General features: G+C 34.3%; 3 protein-coding genes across 3 annotated transcripts in view; 2 read left to right on the top strand and 1 right to left on the bottom strand.

Annotated features, from left to right (window-relative positions):
• The first annotated feature begins 435 nt into the window (after positions 1 to 435).
• LOC106122849 (uncharacterized) lies at positions 436 to 9347 on the top strand. The gene is made up of 11 exons (XM_013318970.1): positions 436 to 1139; positions 1483 to 1693; positions 2130 to 2307; positions 2706 to 3602; positions 4057 to 4213; positions 5077 to 5226; positions 5823 to 6279; positions 6758 to 6890; positions 7360 to 7471; positions 8161 to 8319; positions 9235 to 9347. Exons 1-11 carry the CDS (start codon positions 459 to 461, stop codon positions 9331 to 9333), a joined length of 3234 nt encoding a protein of 1077 aa, XP_013174424.1. The 5' UTR covers positions 436 to 458; the 3' UTR covers positions 9334 to 9347.
• Positions 9348 to 9381: 34 nt separating this feature from the next.
• LOC106122850 (UDP-glucuronosyltransferase 3A1-like) lies at positions 9382 to 20768 on the bottom strand. The gene is made up of 10 exons (XM_013318971.1): positions 20666 to 20768; positions 16508 to 16661; positions 16144 to 16231; positions 14915 to 15080; positions 14124 to 14318; positions 13015 to 13234; positions 12131 to 12350; positions 11370 to 11589; positions 10723 to 10826; positions 9382 to 10127 (listed from the first exon to the last, which is right to left on the bottom strand). The coding sequence occupies exons 2-10, from the start codon at positions 16652 to 16654 to the stop codon at positions 9949 to 9951; spliced, it is 1539 nt and encodes a 512-aa protein (XP_013174425.1). The 5' UTR covers positions 16655 to 16661; positions 20666 to 20768; the 3' UTR covers positions 9382 to 9948.
• A 3952-nt stretch (positions 20769 to 24720) lies between these two features.
• The window catches only part of LOC106122841 (uncharacterized), a 20367-nt gene continuing 19001 nt past the window's right edge, over positions 24721 to 26086 (top strand). Inside the window, exon 1 of the mRNA XM_013318961.1 lies at positions 24721 to 24826. Within this exon, the coding sequence (XP_013174415.1) occupies positions 24799 to 24826 (28 nt within the window). The 5' untranslated portion in view covers positions 24721 to 24798. The remainder of the gene's footprint in view (positions 24827 to 26086) is intronic.

The raw sequence follows: 26086 nt of genomic DNA, 5'->3' as shown, positions 1-26086 counted from the left end.
AACGTAATAAAAAAATATCAATTCAAATTTAACATTTCGATTCATTGCATTTGTGAAACACTGTTTATTGTGTAATATGTATAAATAAATAATTGTCTTTAACACGTAATGTGTTAATTGAACAGTGAATAAAGACTGGATATAAAGGTTAGTTAATTTTATGTCCTACTAGCAGTCGCCCGCGACTACGTCCGCGGGGAATTAAATATACTTCATTCTAAACTATGTTCTATATCAGCCTAATTTCATAAAGATCCGTTGAGCCGTTCTGGAGATACATTCAAACTAACATCTGTAAATTCTTGTCTTAATCTGTAACCTTATTGCACCTTCCCACCATTCTCACCCATAAATTTATTCCAGCGATTCCAGCAAACATTACTACGGAAGAAGAAAATCGCAAAGATTTCTTAATTTGTAATTATTTCCAGATAAATAAGAATATAAATTAATTCGAAATGCAAACTCCTTCGAGGAGAAATATAGAGAAAATAAGGAGTAAAGATAAGGTCAAAACGGATGGATCAGTAACATCACGTAAATGTGAAGACGAGAAACCTAAAAAGTTAATAACAACTCCTAGAAATTATTTACAAAATACATCCACATCTGATATTTATGGTAAAAAGAAAGGCGATGTTTCTCAAGCACCGAAAAAAGCTTTTTCAACAACGTTAAATACCGCTAAAAATATGTCGCCGATGAAAGATTATTTGAAATCTAATTCAACAGTTAGCGTGCGTAAAACATCAACAAAGATGGCGGCCGAAAAAAAAGTTGAGACAAAAGTAAATTTACATTCAGCCAGAACGCCGCGTATAGTAAAAGCTCAAGCACCAGCTAATGTTACTGTCAATTCACCAATTTTAAAAAGATCCGTGGAATTAAAAAAAGAAAAATCGAATTTAAGCATCGGTAGATCTAAGAATATAAATAATAAACACATTAAGGTTGATGAAAAATCCAATATGGCGGATATATTTTTGAGACAGCGATCGAAAACAAGAACGTTAGATGAAAATGAGGTAAAGGTTTTAAAAGCTGATGTGGACAATAACGCGGAAATGCAAAATTTGGCAAAAAGGCTTAACGCGAAACCGAAAGCTTTTTTTGTAGACTTGAACGGTGAAGAGGCAAAGGTAAGATTTTTTTACGTATTACTTTTTATTATTTAGTCAAAAACGTACTGAAAAAATAAAAAGATAACTAGCAACCTTATGTCTTTTAAACAATATACTAGACTATTATTTTATAAAATATATTTGAGCGTCTATTTCTACTAAAATCGCTGGGTTTCAAAGATTTACTTTGCCTTTTGTACGAATCGCCTAAAAGGTCTAAATTGGTCACAAAATTCCCTTAGTAGCACAAATTCACACAACCGATGATAAAACGATTCATACTAATCGAATTTAGCGGTAATAGTGATCTTAGTCTTAACTTCCTGCCAAAAAATCGAAACTCAGCATTAATAAAATGTAGGTAGATAAAGAAAAATCCAGTGAAGATGAAGTAAGTTATGAAGATGATTTCGAAAGTTACGAATCAGATTTCGATTCGTATCAAAGCGAATCTCAAAGTGACGGAAATTCTTCTAATAATCAAAACTCTGAAACAGAGGAAACTGATATTAATTTAACAACAAAAGACGAAATTAATATTAAAGAGAACGAAGAAAAGATGCTAGATTCAGGTGAGCATGTGTTTTCGTTTATATTTTTACTATTTTTTTTATGAATTAAGTAGCAGTCGCCTGTAACTCCATCCGCGCGGAATTAAACACTTAATTAGTAGTCTATGTGTTCTTCCAGACTATGTTCTACAACTATGCCAAACTTCATCAAGATCCGTTCAGCCTTTCTGGGTATACCCTTAAACAAACATCCACTTACCTATTCATCCAGACACTCGGAATTAAAATATTAGTAAGAAGTAAGAAGGATGGATATTTGTTTGAAGTTATCTCCAGAACGGGTGAACGGTTCTCGATGAAATTAAGCAAATACATAGAACATAGTCTGGAAGAACACATAGGCCACTTATTAAGGTTACTTTTAATTGCCCGCGGACGAAGTCGCGGCCGACAACTAGTTAGATAATAATTGTGTGACAAAATAATTTTTAAATAGGTAATTTTGATCTTCGAGACCCTCAGAGATCAGCACAGAAGATAACTCCACTTGATTTTATCCACGAAGTTACAGAGGATTTTGATAAAAGAATATCTTTGACAGATGAAGGTTTCCAGGACATGTCAACTTCTAGTGGCTTTAGTATGAAGACTGTCCATGTTGATGTCTTAGAAAGGTGAATGAGTGATTTACTTTTTTACAAGCGGCCTGCAACTCCGCCCGCGTGGAATTACAACATAATTAGTAACCTATGTGTTCTTCCAGACAATGTTCTATATGTATGCCAAATTTAATCGAGATCCTTTCAGCCGCTCAGCAGATGCCGCTATGCCTTCAAACAAACATCCATCCATCCGTCCATCCATCTAAACATTCGAATTTATAATAGTAAGAAATAAGATAATAAAACGTGACAAACGAGTAAGTGGCCAATTAATTTCGCTAATGTTACCAGATGCTTTGCCTACCTTTATAAGACACGAGGGGACGTACAAAAAAAATGTCCATTTCCTTTGTATCCCTCTCCTATCAAAATTCAGATAAAAATTAAAAATCATGTATTTATTTTTTCAGACCTATATTTATAGACTTTGCAGCATCAAAAATAAAAAGAAAAAAACGTCGCGTATTTCAACAGCTTGAACAAAGAGCGAAAGATATTTTAAGTATGGTAACACTACACGAAATGACGTACACTTTGTTTGAAATGCAACCGATACCGTATGATTTGTATATGGCAACATTTGGTGGTAGAAACTCCATGCAGGTCGCTGTACAGACATTTGACGATGGTGTCTCTCAAGATGTGCAAACTGAAGATATATTATATGAAAGTAAATGGACACAACATCCAATAGAGTTTTCAAAACATATTTTAAAAGAAAAAATACAACTAAGTACAAATAATGATTTTATTAGTAAATTATTTTATAAAAAAGACGATAAAACAGAAAAATACGATAAAGAAACTTATAATAATAATCAATTAAGGATATTCTTAGAACAAAAAGATGGAGTCGGTTCATATGAAATTCTACCACACGATATATATAAAAGTAAATTAAAGAATTGTAATTTCAATGTAAATAGATTGCAGAAGTTTTTAAAGAAAACGGAAAGTCGTATTAGTAATATTTTAAGTTTAAATGCTGGCAACACTGATATATTTAATTTGACAAAGAGCACGAAATTTCCTTTCAGCACAGGTTATATTACTATTAATAGTCAAAATAATACATTTTATAAAGATTTGAAAGTCATAAACGTAATATTTTCGGCAAATAAAAGTAATCTACTTGTAACGGTACATGAAAAATCTAATAAAGATTTACAGAAATGTGTTCTCTGTTTGTGGGATTTATCTGGTGTTTTAAAGGAGCCAATTAAAGTACTGATAGCTCCAGATAACGTTACAATTGGTCAATTCCGAGGAGGTACGGAGGGAATAATCGTCGCTGCGTTGGAGGATGGGTAAGGAGTTTCTTCTGGGTTCTTTAACAAAATGCACATCTAAAACGTGTAAATTCCAGAATTTTTCTGGAGAAACACTTCTCACGTAACTATATAATGCAAATATCCCACGGGAACCCTATTTAAGGATCAAAGGTAGCCTATGTGTTCTTCTAGACTATGTTCTACATTTATGACAAATTCCATCGAGATCAATCCAGCTGTTCTGTAGATATCTTCTAACAAACATCCATCCATTTAAATATTCTCATTTATAATGTTGGTAAGAAGTAAGATATCTCTTAATTTTAATAAAATTACGGAAAAAGTACCTAATGGCCGCAATGTATGTAATTTGACGTTTGTATATTTAATTTAGGTATTGTTTGACATATTTGAATTTCTTCTCAGAGATGTGTAATATTTCTACGATGATTTTCCTTCAACTTATAATTCATTTTAAAAATTTCTACAGATCAATTCACTTGTGGGATCTATCCGAAAAAGCTACTTGGATAAATACCAGTGATGAAAAAACTACCAATTCGGTAGAAATTGTTACCGATCGTATGACACAAACTGAAATTGACAGAGAATGGAATTTAAAGAACAGTACAATAAATAATAAAAAGGTTAGTGTAGATTTGATTAAATACTTTAATTTTTAAATATGGCTTTAGATCTTAAGACATGATCAAGTGGACAGTTAACAAAACTTAAATGCCAAGTTACAATTTAAATTTATTAATATTAATTAAAAAAGTAAAATCATACTTATATTATAAATTAATAATTAAAAGTGAAAATTACATATTAATAATTACGTTAGTTGACATAATAAAAAATATTCATTGATTACTGGCAATCTAGAATGCAATAGACAAATATAAATAAAAAGAAAACAATGACAGTTAATTGCGCGGGAAACAGTATGAGATGTAAAAGCAACAATGTAACAACGTTTTTATTGTGATTATGAAATTTTGTTTTCAATTGTAAATATTAGAGTTTACACAAAGTTTAAAATTTATTTGAGTGGAAAAACTATGATGTTTTAAGTTTGTGTGCTTGTTTTGTGCGTTTAAGTTTTTGAATCAACAAAAACAAATATTTTATGTAAGCCATTTTTACTCATCTCCAACAAAAAACGACAGAGTTTATTTAGTGTTTTTATATCATAAAGTGGCAAACGAGCGGCCACAATTGCTATAATAAGAAGCGACCGTTGCCACTAGACATTCGCAATTGTAGATACGTTGCCTACTTTTAATCGTCGGAGAAGGGGATGCACAGAAATCCTTCCATCTCCTTAGAGGCTTCAGGTATCACACCCATCAGACTGTAGTCGGAATAGCTTCGCTCTCGAGGCGTATCTTCTGTGTGGTCGTGATATTGCACCGGGCTGGCTAATTCATGTGAATATAATGCGGGCTTTACTACTGTTAAATTAGTTCTTTTATTTACGAATTATCAAGAAATTATTATATTTTTTTAGATAACGTCACGTCCAATGCAAATAAGTTCTTACACTAGTAGTGGAGTTAATATAATTGAGAAAGATATAAACGATTTTATCGTTGCTTTGGAGTTTATTGGGGAATCTTTGATCACCAGTCAGGATGAAGGCCGAAAAATTATAGCCCAGGTAAATAAATTATTATTTATATAATACTAGCTGTCGCCCGCGACTTTGCGTGGAATTTAAAATTTAATTAGTATGTAGTGTGCCAAATTTTATTAAAATCTGTAGATTCGTTTCGGAGGTACCTTCTAACATAAATCCATCCATCCATACATCTAAACTTCCGCCGTCATAATATTACTAGATTTTGCCCGTGATTTCGTCCGTGCAGAATTAAAAAAACTGAGTAAGTGTGTTTTTCCAGACTATGTTCTATATCTATGAAAAATTTTATCAAGATCCATGGTTCTGGAGATACCGTCTAACATACATCGAAACATTCGCATTTATAATATTAGCAATACGAGTCCAACGTATGTTAAGATGGATGTGTGGTGTGACGATGGATTAAATCTTACTAATATTATTATATAAATGCGAATGTTAAGATGGATGTTTGTTTGAAGATATCTCCAGAACCACGGATCTTGATGAAGTTTGTCATAGATGTAGAACATAGTCTAGAAGAACATATAGGCTAATTAAGGTTTTTTTTTAATTCGGGGCGGACGGAGTCGCGGGTGACAGCTAGTTAAAATAGATATATATTCTTGTTCTAGATTTGTTCATTGCAACGTAACGGTATATTAACAATATACTCAATAATTCAAGAAAGTACTAGAAAGAAGTCCAATGACATTGGTAAAACTTTTTGGTCAAAAATGGCGTTAGATAAAGTTCAAACAATAAATCTGATAGATTATTTAGATGTGATAAATATCGAAGTGCAGAATATAAATAAAATATTTAATATAAACGCTGCGAAACGTAGACTATGCGATAAGAGGTTAGAAAATTTGACATTAAGTTCCCGCCAATTTGATAGTGTTGCCAGTGATGGTAAAAAAATAAAAAAATATATGTCAAATATATGGGAAAAAGGAATTGTGTGTTTTGATATGAAAATAATAAAAATAAACGATACTGATAACTTTTTAATAGCTAAAAATTGTGGTGAAGTTTTACGTTGTATAAGATATAGTGGGATTTTTAAAGTTTTTAGGTTATGTGTTGCCAGTAAGTATTTTTTTTTCACTACTTATGTTTATTTGAAATTTAATTTACACTAACTTTCTAGTTGGATAGATATTTTTTTGATTTTCAGAAAATCCAAAAAAAAATTTAAAAAAATCTGACAGTATTATTTTAATATTTGCATTTATTTGAAAATAGCTGTCGCCCTTGATTCCATCCGCGTGAAATAAAAAAAAAACTTACAATTTTTTTTTACTGACGTAGCCTGTGTGTTATTCCAGACTTTGTTCTATATGTATGCCAAATTTCATCTAGATCTGTTCAGTCGTTCTGGAGATGTCTTCAAACAAACATACATCTAATCATTCGCATTTATAATATTAGTAGAAATAATTAAATTTAAACCCACTTCCTAGTAAACATGAAAATTACAAAAAAAAAAAAATTTTTGAACGATTTTCTTATCTGTTTATTATAAGCTGTTAACTGTAACTATAGCTACATTTAATTGTTTCCACAGATGATACATGTTCCATAACATGTTTAGAAACATCTCAGAATGGTTTACCAGTAATTCTAGCGGCGACAGACTCTGGGACTGTTAATTTATGTTCTATAAAAGATTTTAGAGTTCTCTTGACATTGGATTCCTGGTATTTATTAATATATTTTATTTATTAGTATTATTTTAACTATTATTGTAATGTATTTACGCATATGTATGTATGTAAATTTTATTGTTTATACTAGCCGTCGCCTGCGACTTCATTCGCAAGCAAAACCCTAATTAGTAGCCTATGTGTTCCAGATCAGTGGTTCCCAAACTTATTTTGTCTACTGCCCATTTTGCCCCATATTTTCTCATATTTAAAAACCACTATAACTTCAAATTAATTAATTATGGTGACATATATATGTATATTAACGGAGAATTGTAAAGGAAACTTTTACTATAACCCGCAACTTGAGACCTACAGCGCCCACAAGGGGGCGTTATCGCACACTTTGGGAAAGACTGTTCCAGACTATGTTCTTCAACCTTCAGTTCAGCATTTCAAAGATATGCAGCCGTGCTGGAGATACCTTCTAACAAACATCTATCAGTAATTGTTTTTTTTACAGTAATATTACTTCTAATTCATCGGAAAAATATAATACAGATTCCAAAGGTCGATATATTAGCAGTGTTCAAACGGATATATCAAATTTGAATCTTATTGGAAAGAAAAGAAAGGTAAAAATTGATTGACATCGAATTATCAATATATTAGGTCAAAGTTCTCTTATCATCATCATCAGCTCATTATACTCCAACTCAGAGTCAACCCAAAGTTAACTAGTTCATAGTCAATGCTGACCCAATGACTTCACACATATCTTTTAACACAGATATGTGCATCACGATGTTTTCCTTCACCTTAACATCGGAAAAACAGTACATATCAGGATTCAAACCCAGGACCTACGCAAGTAGACAATACAATAAATAAATAAAACAATAAATTTTAACAGTGGTAGAGCGAGCTTTAACATCTTCGCAAGAATTGTCCCGGCTCGTCAGGTGAAATACCACGACCATACAGAAGACACGCGTCAAGTGGAAGCAATTCCGCGTGCAGTCTGATGAGTGTACGTCCCGGAGGCCTAATTTAGTCTTCTTTCCCTTCCCATCCTTTTCTTTATAACGCAAGGATGGGAAGTGGAAGTGGACTTCCCGGATGAGAGGATGCATGGAAAGGGAAGATATTTTCTTTCTGTGCATCCTCTCCTCTGTCGATTAAAAGTAGGCAACGCATATGCAATTGCGTATATCTATGGGCAACGGTCACTTCGCTATTTCAGCGATTTCAGGTGACCGCTCGCTCGTTTGCCATCTTATAATATAAAAAAAATATAAGTCTCAGGTTGGATATTTTATTCCAGATGGCCATAAAATCTTTAATATGGCCACGTAGTAATCCTTTTGATATTATTGCTTTATTATATGATGGTACTCTGACCGCGTGGAGACTTACCAGCAGTGATATAACTTCAAGAAGAATCACTGAAGCCAGTTTTATTAATACCAATGGAAATTCTATGGTAAGTAATATTCACACGTTAAAATCAATTTTTTCATTTACATACACACTTCTTACTTATATAAAATATCTGTCGCCCGCGACTCCGTCCGCGTGGATATATAAAAAAAACTTAATTAGTGTAGCCCACCCATCCATCCATCCACAAAACATCCATCTAAACATTCACATTTATAATATTAGTAAGTTAAATAAAAAGCAGCTCTTCAAATGAATAAATAGTATCCTATGTCCGTCTCCTGGCTCTAAGCTACCTCCTCAACAATTTTCAGCCATATCAGTACAGTCGTTCTTGAGTTATAAATAGTGTTACTAACACCACTTTCTTTTACATATAATATATAGATAGATAGATGAATGGATGGATGTTTGAAGATATCTCAGGTTGTATGGATGTTGCTTAAATTTGGAATAGATGTAGAACAGACAGGAAACACGTAACTAATTAAGTTTTTTTAATTCCTCGCGGACGGAATAGTGGTACTTTGTGAAATTTTCTATGTCCTTGTAGATTTTACTAGTAACGGACCTACTATAACGCCCTGGGCGCAATTTCATGATCCCTTTTTGCGTAATTCATCTTTCTGTTACGCCCTGGGCGGATTGCTCTACCACGCCCTAACTTAAAGCCGGCCCTGGATTTTTACGTTTTCACAGAGCTAGCCAACATAGCGACTTTTTATTTGGTTTCCTTGTTAGATATGCAAGAATTTAGCATTCATTTGGATACTAGCGGTCGCCCGCGTCTCCGTGCGCGTCGAATTAAAAAAGAATTTGTAGCTTAATAAGTAGCCTATGTGTTCTTCCAGGTTTTCTTTTATATAAATGCCAATTTTACTTTAAAACAAACTTTCATCCGTCCAACTAAACATTCACATTTATAATATTAGTAAGATTTTAAATATTTTTTTCACAGGCTTTAGTAAGGAAAAACGAAGTTCAAATCTACAGAATAACTAGTGAGAAACATGAAGACAATTTGCAACTTTTTAAAAGATATCTCGCACATTTATAAAAATTTTATTCTAAGAAAACTTATATACAAATAAATTATTATAAAAGTAAAAAAAAAACAGTTTAATTTTTAAATTTGACGGTTTGATAACCGTTTGGTCTGACGTGACGTCATTGTTTAGTCAAATTTTAAGGCCTTTCGTACACAAGGTGACGTAAATCTTTGAAACTTCACGATTTTATTGACAAAGTGACTTACAGAATAAAATGTTATAGAGGTTTGTTAACGCGTCGCCGATATTTCTAGATAGTCGCTCGCAACCTGTTTGTCGAGATCTTCGTGACAAAAGTCGCTGCAATTTTCAATATGTCGAAGCTAAATACAGTTGACATGTCACTACGTCTGTACTGACAGTAGACTCGCGTCGACGATTCAAAGCAACGCAACTATACAATATTAATATCGGCGATTTAAGTTGCCTTGTACGACCGAACGACGACCTTGATAAATAGTTTGCGACCGGTTTTTGCGTCTGAGTACGAATAATTGTGAAATATTGTTGCGTAAGTCGCCTAACGACTAAAATCGCCGATTTAAGGTCCCTTGTGTACAAAGTGCCTAAGAGTTGATATATAATATAAATGTCAAAGTGAAGTGTTAGCCTTATTTTTATAATTATTTATTCTTCTTACTCTTCTTTACTTCTTTAACATTCTTCTTTGTTAATACGCTGACAATCTTCTTTAGAAGTAAATATAGAAGGAATAAAGCGGCGAAGACGACCGCTAGTTGATCTAACATCCAGAGTTCGTACCATTTGTACAATTGACTCTTTGAACGAAGATGATATGCTCCTGCAAAAAATATCAAATACACTAATCTTTTTTTTTCTTTTTATAGTGCAAGACAAAGGCCAACTCTATATCAGTACTGCTCATAGACATAAAACAGGGCCGGTTGTACCATTTAGGGCGCCCTGGGCGAGATTTTTCGGTGCCCCCCTTTTTTGTTCTGTTGCGGATAATCTTCTAAAGATAGAATATCTTAAGTGGCATCGCTACCATTATATCCGAAAGACAAGACGGACAGACAAAAATTAATAAAAAATGTGTTTCGTTATAAATCAAAAAAATATTATACATGATTTATTCACTATTGCATATAGAGGAATTATTATTTCTTATAATTTTAATATAAATACTTATATGTATAAAAAGTTAAAATGTCTGTCTGTGCGCGTTTGTCTTGGACAATCTCCGATTTCAAATCTACTAGCGCCCTGGGCGACATTACAACGCCCTCTTTTTTATCATACCTTTGGAGGGATTAACAGGGTTATGTGAGATTAACTCGCAGATACCCCTTTCTGTGCAGCGCCCTGGGCGGTCGCGGACGCCCTAACCTAACGCCGGCCCTGGCCTGTATATCCTAATGTATCATAATACTCACCTTTGCTTTCAATAGCCAACTCTACGTAATGTAGGATAAGTTTCCTCTGTGTGACAGGCCGACTGTTGAACAACATCGATAGCTCCTTAGCTTTGTTGTAATACCTGAAATTAAGGTTAAGAATTTTGTTAACTAACGCTCGCCCGCGATTTTGTCTTCAAGAAAATATCTCGCTTTACCTAGAATGCAATAGCATTGGATCATTTTACGACAGTCTGATCGTCCGTAGCTTAGAGGTTAAGCACTTGACTTATCTGTACATCATGGGTTCGAATTCCGGACATATATCAATGTTTTTCTACACATGTGTACATTTATCCGATGATACGGTGAAGGAAAACATCGTGATGTACATATCTGAGAAGAAATACAATGATATGTAGTCACTCCCTAGTCAAGACCTAGTTAACTTAGGGTAGGCTCCGAGCTTTTCTAGTATATTAGTAAACTAGCTGTCGCCCGCGCCTCCGTCTACGCGGAATTAAAAAAGAACATAATTAGTAACCAATGAGTTCCTCCAGACTATGTTCTATATGTATGACAAATTTCATCGAGATCCGTTCAGCTGTTCTGGAGATATCTTCAAACATCCATCCATGTAAACATTAGCATTTATAATATTAGTAAGATCAGATAGCAAAACTTACGTGTCATCAGACAGCATATGTTTCAATTCCTTCTCCAGTTCTGGTGCCATGTCTGGTGAGAAGTTGACCTTACGCGCGTACCCTGACCTCATCGCTCGGATAGCGTTCCCTGGCTGGTCTCCAAATACCGGGATTGCTAGTAGAGGTACACCGTACCTTAACGACTCTAATGTGCTCAGAAGACCTCCGTGTGTTATGAATAATTTCACATTAGGATGTGCTGTACAAAATAAATAAAAATGAAGACCAATCGTACAAAAATAAACATAAAAACATGACGACTTCAGTCGCAAAGCGACTTTTTCAATGTGAATAAAGGTTCGTATCCGTCGCCGACATCTATTTTTTATCAAAGACGCTCGCTTGTCAAGACGTGTCAAAAGTCGCTGCGATTTTCAAAATGGCGAAGTCTCCAGTTGACATGTCATTATAGGAATATAAAAAATGTACGTATTCAAAAACAAGACAGATTAACAAGGCCTATGACCACATCATCGCTTAAAGTCAGTTGGATTTGTGGTTTTTTGAAAACAAATATCCAGTAAATCACGTTCGTAGACGAGTCTTGTCTTTTAACTATTTGTATATCGATTCCTTTAAACATTATAAGTTAGAAATCTTTGGCACGAATGACTCGCTTTCATTACAAAGTGAAGTGTCCGAATGATTAGTGAGGGGACATAAACGTTGATATTTTAGTAAGGCTAGTGTTGTGCCAGTACACCGGCATTGTGTCGGATTTTCTTACTAACAATACTAACCTAAAATACTCGCTTGTGGCATCCAAGATCTAATGTGGACATTCTTAGGAAGACCTTCTAATTGTTCTTCAAATTTCCAAAGCACAGTATAAGGAATTGACCCAAGAACTCTTAAGAGCTCACGTTTTGTGCTATCCGGGAGTGCAGCGGACTTAATAACTGAACCCATACTAAAGTAGACTACACCATTGCGAGAAGAATCTAGAAGATCTTGCAAATCCTAGAAGGTGAACGTTGGATTTTAATTTTTGATGTTGATTATGCCTTACTCCGCACACGCTTAAGGTCCTTCTTAAACAAGGCAACGTGAATCTTTAAAAACGAAAATGGGACACACATGCAAGCAAAACCTTTCGTTAAAAAAGAATGAAAATCGTAGCACAAGTAAGTTAAGCGGTAATACATATAAAAAATACAGACGAATTGATAATTTACTTTTTAAAGTCTGTTAAAAACAATATCATAGAAATTCGTACATCGCATGCCGATACTTAATCTGTTAACGCCAAGTTGGATTCGCGTTGAAGCGATTCCATAACGAACTTTGAAAATGTATGAAACTGAGAAGGGACAATCATGTGACTTATCCAAAGTTATTATCAATCCTATACATCTTTGAAAGTCGTTATGGAATCGCTTAGGAGCGAATGCATTTTGTCTAGCCCCGACGATCATCATCAGCTCACTATACGTCCCCACCGAGGGGCTTGGAGTCTACCCTAAGTAAAAGGTGATTAGGCCATAGTCAACCACGCTGGCCAAGTGCGAGTTGACTTCACACATATCATTGAATTTCTTCTCAGATATGTGCAGCATCACGCAAAGATAATTTCGAGGATTTATGCCTTGTGTATGAAGGACCTTACGTCTATCTTAAGCCTTACCTTTGGTAATGTCGGTGTTGTCTCCTCAATATGATATCCAGCGATTTCAATCACATTGGGAGGCAGAGGCTGCGCAGGCGCAAATGACGAGTGAGAGTTTACTAACAAGATAGAGATATTGTGACGAGCCAGCGATAAAGGTGGTAGAGATACTCCGCGTGCTTTCGCAATTGATGAGAAATGCTTTTCATAATCACCTTCTGAGGTAGTACTCTCTAGCCTGGAAAAAATATGAAAATTCTAACTGTCGCCCGCGAATCTGTCTGCTTTGGATTAAAAAAAAACTTAATTAGTAGTCTATGTGTTCTTCCAGACTATGTTCTACATCTATTTCAAATTTCACCGAGATTCATGCAGCCGTTCTGGAGATATCTTCAAACAAACATACATCTATCCAAAAAATCGTATTTATATATATAAAAGAAAGTGGTGTTAGTTACACTATTTATAACTCAGGAACGGCTTTACTGATATGCCTGAAAATTGGTGAGGAGGTAGCTTAGAGCCAGGAGATGGACATAGGATACTACAATTATTCAATTTTTTTTCAAATTTAATCCTTGAAGAGCTGCCTTCTATTTAACTTATCTATATATTAAGTTTTTTTATATATCCACGCGGTCGGAGTCGCGGGTGACAGCTAGTATTACATAAGACTTCGTCTTGGTGAAATAAATTCTTGTTAAGCAAGTCTCTGGACGACCAGACTATGTTCTATATCTATACCTTTCATCCAGATTAATCCAGCCGTTCTGGAGATAGATTTTAACATTTTATTCTTACTAATATTATAAATGCGAATATTTGGATGTATGAATGGATTGGTGGATGGACGTTTGTTATAAAGCATCTCCAGAATGGCTGCATAGATCTCGCTAAAATTTGGAATATATGTAGAGCATAGTCTGCAAAAACACATCGGCTTATTAAGTTTTTTTGCTGATAGCTTAAAGCCATAAAGACTTCGCTATAAAATAACAACCAAATCGAATTCGGCCTCGTTTGAATTGACGAGTAATTGATCTTTACATCCCTAATTATGTTTTTATATATATTAATTTCTAAGTAACAAATCGTGTGTTAAAACCAGTAAGAGAGGAAATACGTACCAGTTCCCAAACATAAACATTCCAAAGCTGTAAGTATTTGCCAGACGATCCCATAAGTCCATTGGTACTGGAAAGTCGTTCATCATGAAGGGTGTGACAGGCAGACTACGGACAGAGTCCACCAAGTACTCCAAGTAAGGATGCATCACAACACCACTTAACAATATCCATGGAACTTGCTGGACTGCAGCATATCTGTACAATGAGATATCATCATCATCAGCTCACTATACGTGCCTACTAAAGCTCGGAGTGATGTGTCGAATTCTCTTCCGGATGGGAAGCATACCCACTAAACCTCTGTGTTCCTCATCATCATGGCGAGGCCACGGGCAAGCTTACGCTTTCGTCCGCGACCTCGCCTGCTCGGAGCCTACCCTAAGTTAACTAGGCAATAGTCAATGCTGACCCAGTGACTTCACAATTATCTTTGAATTTTTAAACAGATATGTGCAGCATCAAGATGTTTTCCTTTACCATAACATCGGATAAATGTATTTAAATTGTATGGAGATCCTTATCGGAATAAGAAATTAAAATCAAGTAATTATTGTTTTGTTGTAACAAGTTGAAACTTCCTGGAGTCTGGATATATTTACTATTATGGTTATTACAGAATTGTGTTTGTTAAATTTACTCAAGTTAATTCAACGTGGAACGGTTAATTTTTCTGTATAACTACATATATGTCTGATTATCCGAATGTTCCATTATCCAAATCGGTCTCAGTCTGCGTTCTACTAGAAATAACAAATTATCTTATTAATATTTCATATATAAATGTCTCTTACCCTGCTTCAACATCAGAGAAAAACCATTCAGTAACAACAGCATCAAACTTTTCATTAATCAAAACATCCCTTAGTTCAGACGTCTCCAATGCAGCGATGGATATATTTCTTGCGAACTCACGTACGAGGGATACACTCATTCTGCCTTGATTTGTTACGTCCATGCCTAAAAGAAATCATTATATACTCTAGCTGTCGCTCGTGACTTCGTCATCATCAGCTCACTATACATCCCCGCTGAAGGGCTCGGGGCCCTAAATCAAGGTTAACTAGGCATTAGTCAAACATGGCCCAGTGCAGTGACTTCACACATATTGAATTTCTTCTCAGATATGTGCAGCATCATGATGTTTTCCTTCACCGTAACGTCGGATAAATGTACATATGTAAATCGAAAAACACATTGGTACATGGCGGGATTCGATCCTGTAGATTGCAAGCAAGTGCCACCACTGAGCCACCGACGCTCACTGAATTCGTCAGCATAAAATTAAAAAGGAAACACAGGTACAGAAGACTTAATTTTAGTCCTCTTTCCCTTCCCATCCTTTTTCTTACAAGTAAAGGATGGGAAGTGAAAGTGGATTTTCCGGATGAGAGGATACATGAGAAGGGAAAATATTTTCTTTCTGTGCATCCTCTCCTCCGTCGACTAAGGTAGACAACGCATATGCAATTGTGTATGTCTATGGGCTGTCGCTTCGCTAGTTCAGTGATTTTAGTAAGCCGCTCGCTCGTTTGCCACCTTATGACAAATATATACAGGGTATGGGTAATAAAATAAATAAATGGCATTTTTTTAAAAACTTAAAAATTTTACACCTTCTGGGGCAATTTTGTAACCAATGACCTACAAATATTGCTACATTAAAAAAAAAGCTATTATGTTATCGTCAATAACCCTTTATCAATATGAAATAAAAAAAAAAACAATACAACTAACAAAGGTTTTAAAGAAAATTAAAATTGCCCCAGAAGGTGTTAAATTTTTAAGTTTTTAAAAAATGCCTTTTATTTTCTTTAATACCAAGAGGGGAATTTTTATTTTATTTTTCTGGTGACCCTTGTGACCACCCCTATCATCCCCCTTCCTATGTACCTAACCTTTTGGGACATCCTGTATATAAAAAAGAAGGCTATAACATGCCCTTTTGTATCAACTGCCTTCCCGTCCAAATCCCGTCAAAATCGGTCCAGCCATTCAGAATAATGCTGTAAAAATTATTTACCTTCTACTACGTCCCTAGATTTGGAAATTTCAATCTGCCTTAAGTTTTTATTATTAGATTTATCTAGGTACGCCGTCGCCCATGTTACCTAAAAATAATAAAACTACATTAATTTTTTGATCCTGCAGTTAATATTTTATACTAGATATACCCGCGAATAATTCCGCGCGGACGGAGTCGCGGGCGACAGCTAGTATAAAATAAAGATGAATTGACCTTTCTTACAATGATTAATTGAAATCCTCGAGATTGACTATATTGGACCTAATAATCGGTAAGCCGAACTACCCAAGGTGAAACACTCGATCGTTAGCCTGGGCTTTAGAATAAAGTCTCAAAAAACTATTATTTTTTTATAAATTACCTGATGGCCAGCTTCCAGTAATGTATTAACAATGCCTCTGCCTAGCGTAGCGTGACTTCGTGATGGTGCTGGCAAAATACAGAGTATCTTGTACGCGGAGATCGATGATATGGTTAGGAACATCCATAGTAGCACTGTGGTCTTCATTTTGACACTGAAATAACGATAAAAATATAAAATAACTAAACATAATTAGTAGCCAGTGTTCTTCCAGACTATTCTATATGAATGCCTGATTCCATCGACATCCATTTAACTGTTGTGGAGATACCTTCAAGCAAACATCCATCCATCCATGTAAATATTCGCATTTATAATATTAATAACATTATTAAGTACTTGAGGGTAATAAGGATTCAAATACACTAAAATATATTACAAACTAATAATTGATTCACAAGGCTCACGCTATACAATGCTTTAGCAACGACATCTAGTTACAGAATGAAAGAATATTAGGCAAATATCATTCAAGAAGTTCCTTGGAAAGCCGCTAGGTGGCGCTGTTCTTAATTTTTAAGTTGTTCCAAAGACGTGGCTTACTGACCAGAACATTTGTCCGTTTAATTATAAAAAAAAATACAGAGAGGAAGATGGCGCGGGAAATGTAAACAACGAAATGTGGTACCTAATAGAGTACGATGAAATTTATCAGGAAATTAGTTTTAATATAAGGATTAAAGTGATAAACGCATTTTTGCTGACGTGCTGCTATTAATTTATACTATTTCTTATGATTGCGACATAAAATTAATAATAATTTTGTGATAAGTAATTTTTACCTCGTCATTGTGAATACTAGAGATGACATAAATTTAAAAAAAAATTGTGAAATCACAACAAATATCTTGACGATCGGAAAAAGATAAAAATATAGATATTATACTTATCTATATTTTATTACATAAACGAGACTAAAAAAGCTTTACAATGATGACTTGCGTTATAGACAATCTAACTAGACGTCTCCTTACTCGTGTCACATTTCCGTGAGCTATACTAATATAGACTGGCTATATGACGTAATATATTGTGCCCATTTGATGCAGCCTTCTGTGCCAGTTTTGATATGTTATAATATTTAATACTTTTTTTATATCATAAGGTGGCAAACGAGCGAGCGGTCACCTGAAATCGCTGAAATAGCGAAGTGACCGTTGCCCATAGACATATGCAATTGCATATGCGTTGGCTAACTTTAATCGACGGAGGAGAGGATGCACAGAAAGAAAATATCTTCCCTTCCCATGCATCCTCTCATCCGGAAAGTCCACTTCAACTTCCCATCCTTTCCTTATAAGAAAAAGGGTGCGAAGGGAAAGAGGAATAAATTAGGCCTCCGGGACACACACTCATCAGACTGTACGCGGAATTGCTTCCACTTGAGGCGTGTCTTCTGTATGGTCGTGGTATTTCACCGGGCGAGCCGGGACAATTCGTGCGAAGATGTTAAAGTCGCTCTACCACTGTTAAAATACTTCTCGATATTCTCTTAGGTAAAGTAGTTATTATATGTTTTCCTTATTCAGAGATTCAATATATTTATACAGCGTGTCCTAAAATTCTTAAAATTCAAAAGTAAAACGGTACTCGTGTATACTCAGATCGATAACTACATGGCAAAAAATACAAAAAAAAAATTTTTTGGTTAAAAGTTACATTAACTTTTTAAACTTTTCTTATAATTTGAAACCCCTACACCATATGATTTGACACTGTGGCTATAAATATGAATATATTCCTGCAATTTTTTTCGTATTAGCTACCTAAGTAACATATAGCTCATAATTACAGTTAAAATTTTATTTAGGATAGTCTCCGAGCCCTCGATGGGGACGTATAGTGAGCTGATGAGCGAAAACTTTGGGACACGCTGTATAGTAACATATTACAAGTGATTATTTAAATTATAAACTGTCGTCAGGAAAATAAGTAACTACAATTTAACAAAAACATAAAACCTAATTGTGTTTCTCGTCGTGTGAATATCCTATTCACTGACCTCTATAAATGCACCGGCTATAAGACGTAATATTTTGTGCTTATTTAATTTTCGCCATTTTGGCACTGATAGCATTTTATGATATGTTTTCGAACTAATAATATAGATAGAATTAAATTTTTTTGGCTATGGTGGTGATTTATCATAATATTCCTTTTTTTGGGCTATTTACCCTCAAGGGTGCAAAATAACAATAGGGAATAAGGGATGAAAGTTTAGATAATATGTATCGTTGCATTGTGACCACAACAGAAGACAGGGGTCAAGTGGAAGTTATTGCGCGTACAGTCTGATGAGTGTGCGTCCCGGAGGCCTAATTTAGTCCTCTTTCCCTTCCCACCCTTTTTCTTATCAGAAAAAGATGGGAAATGGAAGTGGACTTTAAGGATGAGAGGATGCATGGAAATGGAAAATATTTTCTTTCTGTGCATCCTCTCCTCCGTCGATTAAAGGCAACGCATAAGCAATTGCGTATGTCTATGGGCTGTCGCTTCGCTATTTCAGCGATTTTAGGTGATCGCTCGCTTATTTGTTATGATATAAAAAAATGTTTAATTTTAAGTAAAATAATTAGCGAAAATAGTTAAAAAAGACGCGGGCAGAGCTAGTTTTACTATTAGAAAAGGTAGAAATGCTACCCAGTCGCTGTAAATTGCTATAAGAATTGCCATCATAAAGCTTGTATGGACGTCACAACATGACTTCGGTTTTTAATATAGTACTATAAAAAACTGGGCTCAAACCTGTTTTCTCTGATGTTTTTTAAGTATTATATACCTGTAATACGAGTAACCAAATCCAATATGAACTCATTATTGAATTTGGGAACAAAACTTTAGTAGTGCATTATAAATGCGAAAGTTACTTTGTCTGTTCACGCAAACTACTGAACTGTTTGAAATAAAATTTGGTACACAGGTAATGTAAAGCCTGGAGAAGGACATAAGCTACTTTTTAATGAGAAAAATTGGTTGTGAGGGGTTGAAAAAGTTGGAGATTTGTATGGAAGCATCGTGATTTTTACAGATAGAAGCCTGAAACTTATTTTTAGACTGTTAATTTGATATAAAATATGACATTTATTACGGTGAAGGAAAACATCGTGATGCTGCACATATCTGAGAAGTAATTCAAAAGATATGTGTGAAGTCAACCCGCACTCGTCCTGTGTTTGACTATGGCATAGTCAACTTTAACTTAGGGTAGGCTCCGAGCCCCTCGGTGGGGACGTATAGTGAGCTGATGATGATGAAAAATTTTACCTTCAAGGGTACAAAATAATAGGTTTGTTGAATGTTTGTTAGTTTAATATGTTTTGTTATGTACTTATAAGTGTTTAAATAAGTAGCTTAAATAATTAAAATGCTACCCAAAGATAGAATTTCACGCAAAGTCGCGGGCACAGCTTAATAAATAACCTAAAACACGCCCGCGTGTACCTTCCAGTCAAAGTTCCGTTAAAATCAGTCCAGCCGTTCCTGATTACACGGAACTCAGTCTCGCGGAGAGAAAAATGCACAACGAAACATGTTGTTTATTATTATTAATAAACTAAGCGAAAATTTTATTTTTTTGAAGACATAAACATGTAATTTAACGCATTAAAACTTAATGGAGAACAAAGCTATTTTAATAAAAAATCTATGCCTATCAAGTATGGTTGAATTTCGATCAATGGTCGACCACTAGTTTACTAACTAGCTGTCTGAGACTACGTCCGCGCGTTGTTAGAAAAAACTTAATAAGTAGACTATGTGTTCTTCCAGACTATGCCATATTTCATCAAGATCCGTTAAGCCGTTCTGGAGATACCTTCTAACAAACATCCATCTAAACATTCGCTTTTATAATATTAGTAAGATTCGATAAATATTTATTTAAAATATCAGTTGAGCGTCACGAGATTCTAATTCAAACAGTGACCTCGAACAAACACAATTGAACAAATGAAACTAATTATGAAAACAAGAAATAACGCCTTAAAAACCCGTATTTTAAATATAGAAAAATTATTAAAAAATAAACATATTACGGCCAGTTACATATTGACAAAATTAAAAGAAAAATATTAGAAAAAATCTTTAAACGTAGTTTATACGCATTTAATATATAAAATAAATTAAAATATAAGAGAATATAAATGATAAAATACTCACGATTATAACTTTTTAAAGTTCAACCAAAAAGTTTTTATTATTTTAAAACTTCGTTTCCGAACGCACCTCGTTTTGTAACACGAGGGCGACACAGACTGAATGTTGAGATAAACTCAATAGCAATTATGCAAGACGTAGTGATGCCAGTGTGAAAATTTTTACCCACCTTATTATAAAATTATTCATGCTGTCTCTATTTTTTTTAAAGAGAATGAATGAAACAATATATATATGACCCGGTGAAATTTACGGTTGAAATGTAAATATTTGACTAGTGTCTGTATGTGATATTTAAAAAAAATTAAATTTGCGAACGTGATGTATTTGCGTAGCTTACTACGAGAGGTAATTTTTTTTAATTTTTGTCTGTGTGTACGTCAGTCCACGTCAGAGTTATTTTTGCCTTATTTTTTCTCTTATTTTTTTCGGTCTTTGTAGTGTTAGGAAGAATATACAAATACGGCAGTGTATTGACCCAACAAAAAAAGTCGATGTTTGTTCCCTCACTATTCATTCTGACACTGGACTTTGTAACGAAAGCACGTCATTCGCGTCAAATGATTCTAATAATGTCAAAGTAATGGCAGGATTGGCAGACGAGAAAAAAATTGAATAATTAACTTTTAACACATCAGCGAAAAGGAAATATTGAATACAATGGCTGAAATAAAACCACGCAATATCGGTTACACAGACCAAAATATTTTAAATTTATTATCACTTAACCGATTACAAAAAGGAATAGGTACGTAATTTGTCTATGTTTCGTTGACTTTATAAATTGTTTTGTCAGTGTTCAGTATTAAATTTTACCTGAAATATCGGCAAAATCATCCACTACTGGTAACACCACCTATCTGTGTCAAACGACGTTATTATGTTGGAGAATTACACACAACTATTATATGACATTAAACGAATTATATGTTTTTAGTAGGAATATTTCAAAGGAACTTTAATAGTTGATTCATTGAAAACATTTTATTGCATACTAGCGATCTCCCGCGATTCCGTCCGCGCAGTAGAAAAACTTAATTAGTAGTCTATGTGTTCTTCCAGACTATGTTCTATATGCCAAATTTCATCGAGATCCATTCAGTTGTTCTGGAGATATCTTCAAACAAACATACATCTAAACATTCGCATTTATATTACAAAGATAAGATTAAGATTACAAATATTAAAATTGTGCTAGTTTGTAAAGTCTGATGAAATCGTTATTGTAATAAATACCTTATCGGCTTAAAGAACAAACAAACATTGATTTTTATTTATTCACCTTATCTTACTATCTTACTAATATTATAAATGCGAATGTTTAGATGGATGTTTGTTACAAGGTATATCCAGAACGGCTCATTAATAAAATTTGGTATAGATGTACAACATAATCTGGAAGAACGTATAGGCTAAGTTTATTAATTACGCTCGAATGGAGTCGCGGGCGATAGCCAGTGGTTAGATATAATTAGATTGAATACGGCAGATAACGCAAATTGTGACGTAAATGACCAGACATAGGGTTTTTATCTATATGTATAACTAACTGTCGCCCGCGACTCCGTCATAGTGGGTTTCAGTAAAACTTAATTAGTAGTCTATGTGCTCTTCCAGACTATGTCCTATATGTATGTCAAATTTCATTAAAATCCGTTCAGTCATTCTGGAGATATCTTCTAACAAACATACATCTAAACATTCGCATTTATAATATTAGTAAGACATTTTAGCTTTTGTTTCAGATGAATACGATAAAAATAAAAAATAAATCGAATTTGGGAAGGAAATATGACATTTGGATATTTTTGTAAAGCACAATAATGATACATACAAAAAAATAGTTTACGATTCAACGTCAGACTTTTATGAAAACTCCATCTATCATTTAAAATAAGAAATGGCAAGTCATTGCGAGACAGCAAATTTCTGTAAAGAGATAAAAATGCCCTGTCCACACCAATCCAGCTCAGTAGGCCAGTCGACCTACAACTGGATGGAGCCACAAAAGCCAAGCTGAGCTGGATTTGCGTGGACAGGGCATTATATTATTATTACGATAAATTATAAGGCAAATTAAATCTTAGAAACCCGATGATTTTAGTCTCTGTAGTGTGTCTTAAGATAGTTTAATTTGACAACTGATATGATGGAATTAATTTTGTTTAAGGATAAATGTTATACTTAACGGACGGTTGTCATAGTATCGGAGTGTACGTGAACAATGAACTATGAACTATCGAGTATCGGTCTTATAATATTAATCGAACAAATATGTATTATAACTTAGGTATTTTATATATTTTTGAATTTACTACAAATATTTGTCTATGTATTGCACAATTAATTAAAAAAAATGCATTTCTTTTTAGTTTATCCAACGAATTTTTAGTTCAATGTATTATTTCTCTATGTAGTTATGAAGGATAAAGTAGGAATAGAAAGAGACAGTTTTATTTATATTGTAATTCAAAAACAATAATTACGAAATCTCCATTGAAAGTTCTATCAGAATAACTAACGAAAATCTTAGAAATTCTTAATCGATTTTAATCAGCCCATATCTAATGAATTGTCAAATTAATTCTATCTTAAATAGACATACAATAGGTCAAGATCGTCGCGAGACACATATTTTATATGTTGAGTTGAAATCGCTACGCCTATACCGCTGACCTCTATAGACTGCCTAAAAGACTTTGAATTTCATAGATAAAAGAAACATTACGAGAAATGTTTATTATTATTTTTTTATAACGACTTAGGGTCCTTCAAGAAGCGAGCGTATCACCATCTCAGAGGCAACGCATCTGCGGTTACTCTGGTATTGCTGATGTCCATGGGAGTCGTTGAACACCTCGGTGTTTCCGCTGCTTGTTTACCCCCTTCTGTAATAAAAAAAAGAAGGGGCAAACGGACAGCGGGAACACCGAGGTGTTCAACGACTCCCATTGCCATCAGCAATACCAGAGGAACCGCAGATGCGTTGCCGGCCTTTGACATGGTAATAATTTACTACTTTGTATTAATATTTTTAACAGTGGTAGAGCGTGCTTTAACATCTTCGCACGAATCGGCTCGCCCGGTGAAATACCACGACCACACAGAAGACAGGTGTCAAGTGGAAGCAATTCCGCGTACAGTCTGATGAGTGTGCGTCCCGGAGGCCTTATATAGTCCTCTTTTCCTTCCCACCCTTTTTCGTATAAGGAAAGGATGGGAAGTGGACTTTCCGGATGAGAGGATGCATGGAAAGGGAAAATATTTTCTTTCTCTCCATCCTCTCCTCCGTCGATTAAAGGTAGGCAACGCATATGCAATTGCGTATGTCTATGGGCAACAGTCACTTCGCTATTTCAGCGATTTCAGGTGGCCGCTCGCTCGTTTGCCACCTTTTGATATATATATATATATATATATATCTACAGTTTTGTACGGAACACTCGGATCGCGAGTCCGACTTGACCGGATTTTATATCTTAAGGTGGCAAACGAACAAGCGAACATATTATTCTTGCTAACCGAGATAAATTTGTGTCGGGTATTCCATAAATACATCGTTTCCCCACCACGTATAAATAGTGATGTGCTTTTTGTATCCTGTTTACTAATATTAAACAGTTGCCGTTGACGTGTTGCCCGCGACTCTGTTTCTTTTACCATTCCAACAAAGCAGTGCTAGGATATGGTTTACGACAATAGTCCAATGGAGGGATTCGAACATTTCATTAGGTTATTGACCCTTTCGATACACACAAACGCAGACAGTATTTAAAAAAATATATATTTAGATTTTTTAAATTATTTTAACATTTGTTGGTTTCTAAGTAACATGGTTCATCATCATCATCAGCTCACTATACGTCCCCACTGAGGGGCTCGGAGCCTACCCTAAGTTAAGGGTGATTACGCCATAGTCAACCACGCTGACCAAGTGCGGGTTGACTTCACACATCTTTGAATTTCTTCTCAGATATGTGCATCATCACGATGTTTTCCTTTCTTAACATGGTTACATCACTAAAATGCGATTTAATTTTCTTGTATTCAACTCAGTCGTGTTATAACAGTATCAATGTCGGTCGTGTTTAAAAGGTTAAAAGTTTAAAGGTTAGACTTAAAATAGTCTTTATAAAATGTATATTTTTTTAGTGATTTTAATAAGTGAGTATTAGATTTTTATTTAAATATAGCGTCTATTTAAGATAGTTTAGTTTGACAACAGACGAATATGATAGAATCAATTTTGTATGAGGATAAATGTTGTACTTAATGGACGGTTGTCATAATATCGGAGTGTACGTGAACAACGAACTATGAACTATCGAGAATCGGTCTTATAATATTAATCGAACAAATAAGTAATATAACTTAGGTATTTTATTACTTTTTTATGTTTATATCTCGCACAATTAACTTAAAAAAAAACCTTAAAAATATTTCTTTTTGTTTGTCAATGTCAATTTTTGGTTTAATGTTTTATTTCTTTATATATATAATTCTTCTGTGAGTGTGTATGTCACTGAACTTCTCTCAAAGACTGGAGCGATTTTGATGAAATTTTTTGTGTGTGTTCAAGGGGATCTGGGAATGGTTTAGATTCACAATTTTCATCAAATATTAACTTCATATTAATTTATTCAAATTAAAGACGTGTAGACAGGACAACGTCTGTCGGGTCCGCTAGTTTCTTTATAAATTATGAAAGATAATAGTAGGAATAAAAAGATATAATTTATATCGTAATTCTATAACAACAATCATGAAATTTTCAATTGCAAGTTCTATGAGAAAAACCATCGTAAATTGTAAAAATTCTTAACAGATTTTCTTCTTCTTCTTCCAATGCTTCTCCATTACTGGAGGTTGGCCGTCAGCTCAGCGAACCCTTTCCTGTCCTGTGCTAAGCATTAACAGATTTTACTCAACCCATATCTAGTAAATTGTCAAACTAATATATCTTAAATAGACACAATATTTTTTTTAAAATATATTTATTTACGTCCTTATGTTTGATATAGTTTTATAATTTTACGTATATCCGTTAAATAACAATCTGAATCAATCAAATTGAATCGATTTATTGAAAAAGGGTTATAAAACCACTAAAGTGGGTACAAGGAAACCGAAAATGTGTGTTTTTTTTGTGACCATAATTACAAAGAACGAATCTGGTTTGAACTTAGTCGTTGACCTCTATACTTGAAACTTGTTTCAAGATAAGATTATACGTACTAGCTATAAACACGACTCCATCCGCGCTGTATTCAAAATAAACTTAATTAGTAGCCTATGTTTCTTCCAAACTATGTTCTACATCTTAAATTTCATCAGGATAAATGCAGTCATTTTGAAGATAACTTCAAACATCCATCTAAACATTCGCATTTATTATATTAGTAAAACAGTTGATATTTGGCACGT

This window comes from Papilio xuthus, unplaced genomic scaffold (assembly GCF_000836235.2).
Source record: "Papilio xuthus unplaced genomic scaffold, Pxut_1.1 DF826776.1, whole genome shotgun sequence".
NCBI classification, from domain to species: Eukaryota; Metazoa; Arthropoda; class Insecta; order Lepidoptera; family Papilionidae; genus Papilio; species Papilio xuthus.
Note: the sequence above shows the minus strand (reverse complement) of the source record. Positions and strands in the feature narration are given on the sequence as shown.

What these genes read in the sequence shown, in the direction of transcription:
- LOC106122849 (XM_013318970.1), top strand. Translation starts at nt 459, where the DNA reads ATGCAAACTCCTTCGAGGAGAAATATAGAGAAAATAAGGAGTAAAGAT. An exon ending in GCCGAAAAATTATAGCCCAG is followed by an intron (nt 5,227 to 5,822) that starts GTAAATAAATTA and finishes TTCTTGTTCTAG; the next exon opens with ATTTGTTCATTGCAACGTAA. An exon ending in TTATTGGAAAGAAAAGAAAG is followed by an intron (nt 7,472 to 8,160) that starts GTAAAAATTGAT and finishes ATTTTATTCCAG; the next exon opens with ATGGCCATAAAATCTTTAAT.
- LOC106122850 (XM_013318971.1), bottom strand. Translation starts at nt 16,654, where the DNA reads ATGAAGACCACAGTGCTACTATGGATGTTCCTAACCATATCATCGATC. An exon ending in TTCTCTGATGTTGAAGCAGG is followed by an intron (nt 14,319 to 14,914) that starts GTAAGAGACATT and finishes CTCATTGTACAG; the next exon opens with ATATGCTGCAGTCCAGCAAG. An exon ending in GTTGGCTATTGAAAGCAAAG is followed by an intron (nt 10,128 to 10,722) that starts GTGAGTATTATG and finishes TATTTTTTGCAG; the next exon opens with GAGCATATCATCTTCGTTCA.